The sequence below is a fragment of the Lissotriton vulgaris genome, chromosome 3_1 (genome assembly GCF_964263255.1).
Source record: "Lissotriton vulgaris chromosome 3_1, aLisVul1.2, whole genome shotgun sequence".
Lineage (NCBI taxonomy): Eukaryota > Metazoa > Chordata > Amphibia > Caudata > Salamandridae > Lissotriton > Lissotriton vulgaris.
In genome coordinates, this window is record NC_141689.1 from 772626693 (window position 1) to 772639361 (window position 12669).

Below are 12669 nucleotides of genomic sequence, written 5' to 3' on the forward strand. Positions count from 1 at the left end.
TAAAAGCTGTAACACGTACACGTGAGCTGCCTTTATCATCTGAACCATGCAGAGGGATGAAAGAGAGTTAAAGGAAACAAAATGCAAAGAGCAGTGAATATGTATGGGACTAGGGCAGGAAGGCAATGGACAGATTAGATGAGCTAGTAAAACCCCTCTTCTGTTCTGGAGAAGTGTGGCTCAATGGTTAGAGCGGCAGACCCTGATGCAGAGGTCTAGCCCGGGACCAGGGTTCAATTCCCCGCCTCGGCGGGTCTTGGGCTCAAAAATTCCACGGACCTGATAACTCTCGCCTCGGTGCCTATTCCAATCATGGAGTCCCACTCTGCAACTCTGGGCAATAGCTTAATCTCCACAGTGGCCCCCACAACGCTAAGGATGCCTGGCCTCCACCTTGGGGGTGCCCAGGAGTAGACGCCTCACAGGGAAAGCCAGGATGGGTTCCACAGCGGTATTCGTACAAGCGCCTTGAGACCCTTGCGGGTGAGTAGTGCGCTATACAAGTATGAATTTGCAATTTACAAGTTCTGTTAAATCTTAGGCTCCAGTACTTTAAAAGAATGGTTTCTTAGCCTTCGCGCACGTTGTAACCTATGCACTGTATGGTGAAGTGGAAGGCATTAGCAATCTAAGGACATGGAAACTATTATTCAGGAAAAGTTGACTTTGATCCTTCAAACTGAAAAAAGAGTGCTTTACACAAAAAATAAGTTTGTTAGATTACATTCTTGCAATAATTCACAAAATTGACTATGCGAGGTCACCTTTGAGTAATGGAAATCTTTGTTTAAACATTTCTTTGGCAATGGGCACAGGACATTAGATCTCATTTCCAAGACTCACCAGCTGGGTTTTGTCATTAACATTTATTAACAATCTAAGATAGGGCTTTCAACGTCTAATCCGCACTACGCAAATGTTTTGTATGGCCCTCCAGAGGGCTTTGGTGTGACAAATTACTGGCAGAGATCACATCCCCGTGGCTATTCACCAGAGGGGTTGCAGGATTACCATGGTACTAATCCAATTTAAACAAGACACAGAACAAACAGTCGTCGGAACCAAAAGCCGCAGACTACAAAAAATATACATTAAGGCGTTGACTAAAACAGGAGAAAACTATGTTCAGAAATATAACTGTTCAAGAGAGTAGTGTTTTCAAAGAAAAGACAACCTGTTTTCGTCCCTGAAAATTATATGATTAGATGACTTGCTATAAAAGTATGATCCGTTTACTTTTTCTTCTAGCATCATAGTCAAATGCATATTTGGATTTAATAAATGTAAGTTATTCGAAAAAGCCTTTTCGCCATACCTGTTTTAATCTGGCAAGTTCTTTCAGAGCTCGTCCCCACTGTTGCTTGTAGTGCAACTTCGACTTTGTAGCCGACTCCAACTTCCTTTCAAGCTCAACCTAAAATGATTAAAACATTTCAGCTGATAAACTACATCAGTGGTAATATAATCATTGAAAGATGATATATACAGAGAGGCTGCTTAAAGGAAAGCGTTGAGGCAGCGGATCGTACAGCATCATCTAAAGCCGTTTTGTAAATTAGTGTAAATATTATGGCAGATGAACATTTTCTTGTTTAAAATATAGCCTTATTTTTTATTGCTTAACAACCTGGCCAAAAACACGAGATTTGTCTTGCACACTAGACAGCCCGCTATAAACACATTTTCAGTTTCAAAGTGTTGAAACCCATATGCTAGGAAAATACAGTTTAGGTTAAGAAGCGGGTTTCTGTCATAGTTATTATTTTAACTAAGTCAGCAGTTGAAAGTCAATAACTAGAAGGAAGGGCTCACTCATACCAAGTAAATGTTTGTTACAACTACAAGTGGCTTAAGTGTATGCCATAATTAACAGTTTTCACATATTTTAATACTAGATTCATGGGAACAAAGACCAGCCTCGACTTCTATCATTTGTTATTTTAAGTGCAGACTTACTTTCCGTTATTATAGATATGCAACAGATGCTTGTACCTGCTACAGAGAAACTAGTAAAATGTTAAATCGGGCCGAATTAGTTTTAATGCAAACACTACATATTTTCAAAATTTCGAAGAGAGTACACTGGTCATTAACTACATATACTTACTGGCATGGGATCTCTGCTGCACGAGCATCACCTAACATAGTTTCTTAGGGGACGGCTCAATGACACTCACTATCGAAGAAAGTCCTATTAGGGTCCTTGTGTCCATGACCCTTGTGTGAATAGCATGGATGTAATTTTGGGCATTAAAAAACACGTTCTCTGACACTCTACAACAGATATTCTTGGAGAGTACAGTCGCTCAGTGACGATTATCCTAATCATATTAGTTCTAAACTTGCACCATTAACTACACATATCACACTACTACACGGCAGGTACCACAACTGTCTCAAAGATACAAACATTTAGGACATGAAATCCACGTTTCTCCAGAGCTCTAGTTTTTTTAAGTTCCTTTTGTGCCCTGGCTCCAGTTTCAATAAACTCGATGATCAGGTCTTCACATTAAGTCTGGACCCAGGGCTGGACTGGGAATTGAAGGCATGGAGAAAGAACAAACAAGGCGATTGATCGCTTAAGTCCTGTAAGAGTGTCAAGGGGATGAGACAAGGCAAGGCTTTTAACAATATTTTAAGGTGCTTTATTCAGATATTTTGGCAATGCTACCTTTAACATTCTTCCAACATGTTAGGCCTTTCTAGGGCTCAAGGACCTTCTGTTCAATGTGATCCGTAAAAGTCCAAAGCATGGTAATTACAACTTATTGGCTAAGATTCAACACTTGAAGGCAGACGCACCCAATGAAAGATGTTCGTTATAAACAGAAATCAGAGAACACTTGAAAAGTTTCCAATAAAGGACAAGTGAATTACTGGGGCTTCAGTGGGGCAAATAAGAAGTTTTGGTACTAGGAGATACAAACTGCATCACCAGACCTATACAGTACAGGCTTTCCCAGAGTGCAGTCCAAACCTAGTGCTCAGAGTAAAGAACTCAGGCATGGAGTTTGACCCAGACCTCTGCTTCACTCAGATAGTCAGGCAGGTCAAGGCTGTAGACCAAGACAGACATTTTGTAACTGAATATACTCAAGAAGGTAGTCCAGTTACTACAGAAAATTAAATGGCTGGAATGTATGATGGGGTTGATACTATCCTGTTCCTTCTACACAGGCTTATTCAAAAGGATTTACAGAAGCAACAATCAACTAATAACTAAACTGTGTGCTGCTAACAGAACATTAGAAAATATTGCAACATATCTTCCACAATAAAATGGGTACAATGGCTCTTGGAGCAGAAAAGTAAATGTAAAATCTAATGAATCATCTACAAGTAAGGCACTGAGAAAGGGTACTTTAAAACATCTACCACTAATCCCACTTTCACTCAAGCACATGCAATCAGTTAAGATAGAATAAGGCAGAAAAAGACCACAGTCTAAGCAATTAAAGACAACATATGGAGCTCTTTGAATCTCCTTCCAGATATTCTTCCCCAAGTCTGTCGAATTTTTGGAAATCCTTAATAAAACTGTTTTCAAGAAACTGTTATTCTCACAACCCAGAATTAATAGGACAATCCTTCAGTTGACCTTCTTTAGTCATGATAGGACCATAAACCAATATGAAATTTCATCATGACCTATCGACTGAAGCTCAAGCTTGGTCTTCGCACAGTTTATCTACAACAAAAGTAGGAATGTATGGCCCATACAGAATATGTACAACTCAACAAAACAAAATAATGCAGCATGATCTGAATAAAAGAATCAAATAAATAAAGTTGGCAGTTGATGAGAAATGTCATTTCGTCTGCGGTCAGCAGTCAAGGAAGGAAAAAACTCCAAAAGATGAGCTCTCTCTACATTGATGATGGGGTCACTTCTTGGCAAAGGGTATTCCAATGATTTTTGAATATGCAGAGGACTTCCTATGAGGCGATATCAAGACCAGAAACGGATGGGGTCTTCTGTGATTGACGGTACCAGTAATGTAAAATTAGCCCAACACGTTTAACCTTGCAAATAGAATCTATCAAGTTTAAGTAAAGACATTATCTACATTTCTGGCAGAGACTGGCATTTGGGCTGAAGTTGTCCAGCAGCTTAGCAAAGGCAAGATGCTTCTCCTTTGGCATCTATACTACAACCGTTATATTTAGGAAGGTGCTCATTTGATAGTGTGTTTTGCAACCACCAGGTCTAGTTTGGAAAATCAATTTTTCAAAGGTTGCCTTCTAACATGGATTGCAACTTTTGTTTTTGCTTACTTTGAGACTTAAGTTAACTTGTGAAAGCTGATTTTGTGGGGATATGAAAGAATGCATCTTTAATTTCAATGAGACTTAAACATCAATAACTCAATTGTTTTATTATGCCATCTTGTGTGCTGAGTAAAAGTCCATTTCTTCCCATTAAAAAGACATTCTGGGCGTGGCCAAGATAGCAGGCGGTTAAGACGTGCTTCACCGTCTCTCCATCCATCGGGCCCAAAACCATGCCTTTGCAATTGAACAACGAGGCCCGCGGTGCATGTTCCAAACACCGGAGAGAGAGGGATGGTGAGGCGGACTCCCGATGCCCAATAGCTACACGATAGGCACCAACTGAGCAGAGCACGAATGTGGGGACACAGATGGGGAAAGGTATCTGCTGAGATATTGAGGAGGTGATACACGGCCCGCCTCCCCCGCAACAGGTTACTCCTCTGGTGATACTGCCTATCTGCACCGTGGCCCAGACGTGGGCTTGCATCTCCAGACACCAGGCACGATGATGAGGCCTCCGTGCACTCTGCATCAGACGAGGGAGGGGATGGGCACTGCAATGAGGCCTCATACCTGCTCTCGACTGTGCAGCTTACTCACTCCTGACCGCCCTGTATGGTGCTGCCAACTTGCTCCTTAACTCGGATGGGGGCAATTCTTTCAGGCGGCAGGTATCTTGTCGAGGCCTCTGCACCCTCCACAGTGAACCGCAAGTAGCAAAACGGCAGCTGCCACGCTATGAGAGGTACATTGATAAGGCCCGCTAAATGCCCATTTCACTTCCAGCTGCTAGCGACCTGCGCTAGACCTAAGCCACAGAGGGGCCCTCCGTTAGCGAGCGACCTAACGCTAAGCAATGCCTCGAGCCAGTAACTGCTGTTGCTGCATAGGCCTGTTCAGCTGAGGACGCTATAACGAGCAAAGCGTAGGGCCAGGGCCAGTCGTTGAATAATCCTCATGGGCCTACTGCGGCCACACCTTCACCCAGATCAGTAATTATCACCATGGCATTCTACTCCAGTAAGTGCCCAGCAGGCACGATCCCGGACTGCACAAAGACAATATTAAAGCTGCGTGACTGTTCCCACTGTGCAGGTTTGCTCCCTTATTGACCATGGTTGGCCTCTACTACGACTGGCCATGCAGTAAGGGATTAGGAGGGTATCGTCATGGGAAATCGAGGTCAACGCATGGCGTCTCTATGTAGTTTGTCTCCCCCACTGAACTGGGTGCTTATGCCAGAGCCCAGCTGTAACTGGATAGCTTTGGCGTCTACAGATGGGGCTCTCGAGCCCATGCTGGCTGGCGGGTCCAAGGAGGGGGCCCCCAAATACTGACTGCAATCTGACTGAGCATTTGATTTGCTACATATGGCTCATATTGAGTGACATTCGCTGCTTTTTGAATCACACTGGCCCCTTGGGGGCAATGTACCACTGGAGTCTGCGGGATATGGGGCACCTACATGAACCACCTCTTTCTTCCTATCCTTGAAACACTGCCGGACCGACCAATAAAACTTAATAGGGTGCATCGAGTAGGCCTATCGCACAAGTTACTACTTGTGTAACAATATATCTGTAACAGACATTAGTTAGTGATAGATTCCTTACCTTAGAATATTCCCCAGGCGACAGACTGGATCCGAAAAGTTTTCTGCTTAGCAGTACCCCTGCGCGCCAGTAGGTGGGGTCGTGCGGCTCTGCATCCATCACTGGCGTCGTAAGCGCCGGGATGACATCACGGAGGATACTTAGGTGCCACCCATGCGCGCTGACGTTAGTTCTGTACACGACTTTCCGCACCGAAACACAGAGCCATGCAAGATACTGACCATTGGTGCCTAAATCTAGGGCCCTAAAAAGGGATGACCTTAACCCTAGTAATCAGTTCGATGAATGGGGAGGATGGGTGGGGTGGTAAGGAATCTATCACTAACTAATGACTCTTACAGATATATTGTTACACAAGTAGTAACTTGTGCATCTGAAAGAGACACGTTAGTGATAGATTCCTTACCTTACAATAGATACCCCAGCAATACCAACCCTGGTGGTGGGTCTGAGAAAAAGATTACACCAAAAAGTCACAAAGCACAGAACGGATAAAGAAGCGGTCTCTCCGGACCAGACTATCAGTAGTGCTTGGTAAACGTGTGCAGCGAGGCCCACGTATCTGCCTGACAAATGTCCTGTAATGGAACGCCACTTCCCAAGGCAGTAGTGGCTGCCGTCGCCCTGGTCGAATGGGCACGCAGCCCCACAGGAGGCTTCTTCTTAGCCAAGGAGTAACATGCTTTGATGCAAAAAACGACCCACCGGGAGATGGTCCGTTTGTGCACATCCCGACCTTTGTTGGGGCCCAGGTAGCCAACAAAAAGCTGATCATCCACCCAGAACTGCTGTGCACCCTGCAGATAGACAGCTAGAGCATGTTTTGGGTCCAGACATTGGAGCCTCTCCTCTTCCCTGGAAGGATGTGAAGGCAGAAAGAAGGTGGGCAAAGTGATGGTCTGCCCGATGTGGAAGGGCGTAACAACCTTTGGCAAGAAAGAAGGACGGGTCCTTAAAACCACCTTGTCCGGATGAACAGAAAAGAAAGGAGGTTTGGAAGAAAGGGCCTGGAGTCCACTCACTCTTCTGGCAGAGGTGATAGCAACCAGGAAAGCTGTCTTTAGAGTGAGAAGACTTAAGGGAAAGTTATGAAGGGGCTCAAAAGAAGCGCTCATCAGAAAAGTCAAGACAAGATTCAAGTCCCACTAAGGGATTATGAAGGGCACGGGTGGAAACGTATGAGTAATGCCCTTAAGAAAATGGTTAACAACCGGGGAGTTAAAAAGAGGAGGTTCGATCTGGAAGCCATAGAAAGGCGGAGATGGCCAAAAGATAACCTTTAATAGTGCCCAGAGCAGAGCCCTGCTGGGCCAAAGAGAAAAGGAACAGAAGAACCTCAAAAAGAGGAGCAGAAAGGGTATCCACAGTCTTAGCTGCGCACCATGCCACAAATCTGTTCTACCTGCAGGTGTATACCGTCTTAGTGGAGGGACGCCTGACTGCCAGAATGACATCACAGACTTCGGGAGGAAGATCGAAAGGTGTCAACTGCTGCTGCTCAATCTCCACGCATGGAGGTGGAGGCTGGACAGGTTCGGGTGGAGGACAGTCTCCTGCCGCTGCGACAGAAGATCCTCCCGAAGAGGCAGACGGATCGGGGGATCGATGCTCATACTGAGAAGCTCAGGATACCAGACTCTTCGATCCCAGTCTGGAGCTACAAGAATGACTTGGGCACGATCGCGCCTGATCTTCTTCAGCACTCTGGGCAGAAGTGGTATAGGCGGAAAGGCGTACAACAGACTGCAACTCCACTTGGGACGAAAAGCGTCTCCGAGCGAGTATGGCCTTGGAAATTCCAAAGTGCAGAACTGATGACACTGTGCGTTTTCTTTGGTGGCGAATAGATCTAACCAAGGCTCTCCCCATTGCTTATAGGGACCTTGCACCACATCCGTGTTCAGACGCCCTTCGTGATCCAACATGCACCGGCGGCTGAGTTTGTCCACCCTCGCGTTCAGAGAACCTGCCAGGTGTTGAACCACCAAGGTAATGCAGTGATGTTCCAGCCATGTCTAGAGGCGCAGAGCCTCCTGACATAGGGTTCAGGACCCACCCGCCCTGTTTGTTGCAATACCACATGGCAGTGGTGTTGTCCGTGAACACCAGCACTACACTTCCCCGGACAGAGGAAAGGAATGCCTTCAGTGCAAGCTGGATCGCCCGCAGCTCCAGAAGGTTGATATGGAGCCGGGACTCCGCCGGAGACCAGAGGCCTCTGATCTCCGCCTCTCCCATGTTGCCTCCCCATCCCAGGAGGGACGCATCCGTCACCACTGTGTGCTCCAGTTGGGGAAGGGAGAGGGACCTGCCACTTACCCAATCGCGGTTCGTGAGCCACCTGTGCAACTGTTGTGCAGCGCTCTCCGAGATCTGGACGTGATCAGACAGGTTGCCCATATGCTGTGCCCACTGGAACTTCAGGTCCCACTGAAGAGCCCACATATGCCATCTGGCATGTGTCACCAGCAGGATGCAGGAGGCCATCAGGCCCAGAAGCCGGAGGATCATCTTGACTGAAACCCGGGATAGAGGCTGAAAGAGCAGAATCATAGCCTGAATATCCCAGACTCAATGCTCGGGAGGATAAACCCGAAACATCGTTGAGTCCAGAACCGCTCCGATGAAGGGGAGCTTCTGAGACGGACTCAGGTGCGACTTCGGCACATTGATGAAGAACCCCAGCAAATGCAGGAGGTCGGCCGTAGTCTGGAGGTGGGAGAGGACTGCCTGGGGCGAGCCCGTCTTCAACAGCCAGTCGTCGAGGTAGGGGGAAGACTGACACCCCAGACCTGCGCAGAGGAGCTGCGACCACCGCTATCACTTTTGTGAACACCCGAGGGGTGCTGGTAAGGCCGAAGGGGAGCACGGCAAACTGAAAATGCTCCCGGCCTACCATGAACCGCAGGTAACGTCGGTGGGCCGGCAGGAAAGAGATATGAAATTAAGCGTCCTGCAAGTCCAACGCTACCCTCCAGTCTCCAGGGTCCAGGGCAGTCAGGACCTGAGCCAGAGCCAGCATCTTGAACTTCTCCTTCCGGAGGAAGCGATTGATGTCCCGGAGGTCCAAGATGGGGCGCAAGCCCCCCTTTTCCTTCTTGGGAACCAGAAAGTAGTGGGAATAACAACCACTCCCTACTTCCTGATCTGGAACGCACTCAATGGCCCCCTTGGCCAGGAGGGCCGTGACTTCCTGACGGAGAAGAGCAAAATGATCCCCGACATGCGGTGGTACTGATGCATGGCCGGAGGGGAGGGCAGAAAGGGGAGCGAGTAACCTGGGCAGATTATCTGCAGCACCCGTTTGTCTGATGTGATTACGCGCCAGTGGTGGAGGTGGTGACGGACCCTGTCTCCCACTGGCGTGGGATGCACCCTGAAGCTTTGATTAGGAAGGCTTGAGATGGAAGCAGCGGGGGTGGAGGTGGACTGACCTGCTCGCTGGTTACCAGACGCGCCCCTGCGGAAGCCATGTCCGTGGCCGCGCTGAGGCTGGCTCTGCACAGGCTTCGTGGAGGAGCGTGTTTGGGTACCTCTACCTTGGCCACGAAAGGAATGAAACCCAGGCGTGGCAGGGCTCTTCGTAGAAAGACCCAAGGACTTAGCCGTGGGCCGCGAGTCTTTAAAGTGCTCCAGAGCAATGTCAGCCTTAGCGCCAAAGAAACAGGAGCCATCAAAGGGCATGTCCATGAGCGAGCCCTGGACATCGGGTTAGAACCCGGTAGACCTCAACCAGGCATGGCGCCGCAAGGCCACAGTCGCGGAATTCACCCTGGCCAAGGAATCAGCTGTGTCCAGACCACACCTGATGGCGAACTTCGCCACATCCTTGCCCCCCTGCACTCGCTTGCGGAAGGACAGTCTGGACCTCCTCAGAACACTGAGGCAGGACCTCTGCCACTGAATCGACACAGGGTGTGGGAGTAACGGCCCAATAAAAAGGCGGTATTAACCGACCGCAGCCCCAAGCTGGCCGAGGAGAACAACCTCTTGCCATACTGGTCCAGCTTCTTAGAGTCCTTATCCAGCGGAGCCGTGGGGAAGGCACTCTGCGATTTCGAGGCCTGAATGACCAGGCTCTCAGGCGTGGGGTGAGTGGTCAAGAAGGCAGGATCACCAGGCGCCGGGCGATGACGCCTAGCGACGTTCTTATCCACTGGTACCCAAAAGGACTTTGGTAAGGGCCTCCTTGAAAGGGAGCAGCGGTTCCGACAACGTAGACGCCGTCTGGAGTACTTCCGTAAGGAGGTTGGTCTTAAGGGTCACCATAGGGAGGCCAAGATGGAGAGCCTCCGCAGCTAAATGCAGCACCATAGTGTAGGAAGCGCCCTCCTCCATAGTAGGCGGAGGGGAGGCAAACCCTGGGTCAGAAGACACATCAAGTTCACCCGCATCTTGAAGGTCATCCACCCAATCCTGATCGGAGTCACAATGCCGCACAAGGGGGTCCTCAGAGCCCTCCCAGTCCTTATCCGGCTCCGGAGTAGAAGGAGCCCGCTGTGGCGGCAGGGGCTCAGGAGCTGGAGAGGGGGTCAGAGGCACCGGGAACGGCCCTGGCCTGGGCCGAACCGGAGCCGCATCCCAATGTGGTTCCCAGGTCGGAACGTAATGGTCCGAGAACCGGGGCAGGGGCGGGATAAACTGCACCCAGTGTGGCGCCTGTGGTTGAGCCAGGGGCAGCGCTGGGGCCAGAGCCAAGGACAGCGCCGGGGCCGGAGCCAGAGCAGCTGCACCTTGTGGAGCCGGAGCCGAGGGCGCTGGATCCAGTGGCTCCATGGCTGACGCCAGAGGTGGTGCCGCCGGGCCAACACGATCTGGACACGGTACTGCGGTGCCACAGTCGGGCCGGTGGGAGCCTGAGGCCTAAACAGGCGGTCCATGGCAGCAAGAAATTCTTGCATTTTTTGGGAGTTGCCGAAGGACCCGGGTATAGCGGGTAGGCCGCGGGACTCCCAGGCTCCGGAGGAGTCGCAGGGGCGGAGCCCTTGTCCCCCTCGTCCGCCTCGAAGGAGCGGCGGGGGGACATCTGAGAGCGAACACGCTTCTTTGACTTCTTATGTCGTCGCTTAACGGAATCTGAAGTTGAAGACTTAGAGCCCGAGGAGCGATGACTCCGGTCCTGAGAGCGGCGGTGAGAGGAGTGCCGGACCTCCAGCAACTTCCGGTGCCGCTCCCGCAAGGCCTTCAGTCCCATGGCCGGGAGTCCCGACAGTCCTGGGAGTCATGGTCGGTCTCCAGGCAGTAGAGGCAGACATCATGGGGGTCCGCCACCGACATATTACGGCAGCCCGACCCACAAGACTTAAAGCCAGGCACCCCTATGTGCACCAGGAGAGAAGGAGACCAAAGTCTTAAAAAAGTGGTCAAAAATTGACCGAGGTATGTGCTCAATCCGGATCTGAGATTTTGGCGCGGAAAAAGAAATACTGACGTCAGTGCGCATGGGTGGCACCTAAGTAGCCTCCGTGACGTCACCCCGGTAATTAAGGCGGCAGTGACGGGCGCGGAGCCATACAACGCCACCTACTGGCGTGCAGTGGTACTGCTAAGCAGAAACCTTTCCGGAACCAGTCTGACGCCTGAGGAATATTTTAAGGTATGGAATCTTTCACTAACGTGTCTCTTTCAGATAAGGCCTGCGCCTGCCACTCCTGCAGTTATACTGGCCTGTGTACATGACTTTCAGCTAAAAGAGTGCATCTTCCACAAAGTCAGAGAACACCACCAAGTGCAATTCCAAGGACACACACCTATGCTTTATCAGGACTTGGCGGCTGTCACGTTACTGAAAAAACATGATTTTCGCCCTGTCACTGCCAATCTATGGGGTATAGGCAATTTGCACTCCTGGAGCCACCGTTTCCACATTATCTTTCACAAGCTCCACCAGCTCCACACAAGCTCCACCAGCTCCACACCCTCCCAAAGGCATGCAGGGTGCAGGGCGTCAAGAACCCGTATGACGAAAGCCAGCGACCCCACTCCAGACCATGGTAAAAGAATGAAGAGCAGTGCTGGACACGCTGTCTGGTGACCTGGGCAGCTCAGATACAACATGATCACTGCTGGAGCCCCAAGCTTACATTTATTCTTGCGGCGGGGTGGTCCCTGGCAGGGGCGGAAGTTGAGAAGCCTTGAGCCACAATCCTTACCCTAAACTGTCATTCCTAATGGGACACTTAGTTCTTTTCTGAGGCCCTATGACCGGAGCACTGTTTTTTTTGTTTTATGCAGTTATGGTTATCTTTTGGGTGTACTCAAAGGAAATGGTGTCTCACTGACATAGGCACATACAGGTTGGGCACTGGATGACATTGGTCCCACACAAATGATGGCTGGGCTCTACACAGAAACATCTCCAATACATATTACTCTCCCTCATGATACACATACTGTTGTAAAAATCCTAACCCTTAATGTTAAGGGTCTCAACAACCTGTTTAAGCGCAGCACCATTCTCTCCTATATTGGACAATTTGAAGCACATCTCTACTTTCTACACATCTCTGCTTTCTACAGGAATATCACTTAGGGGCCAATGACTGGCACAGACTGTGCTCTCGTACCTTTCCACAACAGTTGTTTTCGTCTAGCCCTTCCAAAGCAGCAGGGTTTGCTATTATGGTTTCTAGCTCATTTTGTCGCAAGGTGGGGCTCAAAGTCACCGAAATTAGAGGTAGGCTTCAGGCACATACATTGAGTGTAGGCGATCATATTTTTACTCTGGATTCCATATACGCCTGAATGAAGGACAGGAACACTTTCTCCGTCGGACAGTGGC

The 12669-nt window shown here is 49.3% G+C and overlaps 1 protein-coding gene across 1 annotated transcript in view; it reads right to left on the bottom strand.

Moving 5' to 3' along the window:
• The window catches only part of CEP120 (centrosomal protein 120), a 375016-nt gene that overhangs the window by 51972 nt on the left and 310375 nt on the right, over nucleotides 1–12669 (bottom strand). Inside the window, exon 18 of the mRNA XM_086961084.1 lies at nucleotides 1316–1414. Coding sequence (XP_086817210.1) covers nucleotides 1316–1414 — 99 coding nt within the window. The remainder of the gene's footprint in view (nucleotides 1–1315; nucleotides 1415–12669) is intronic.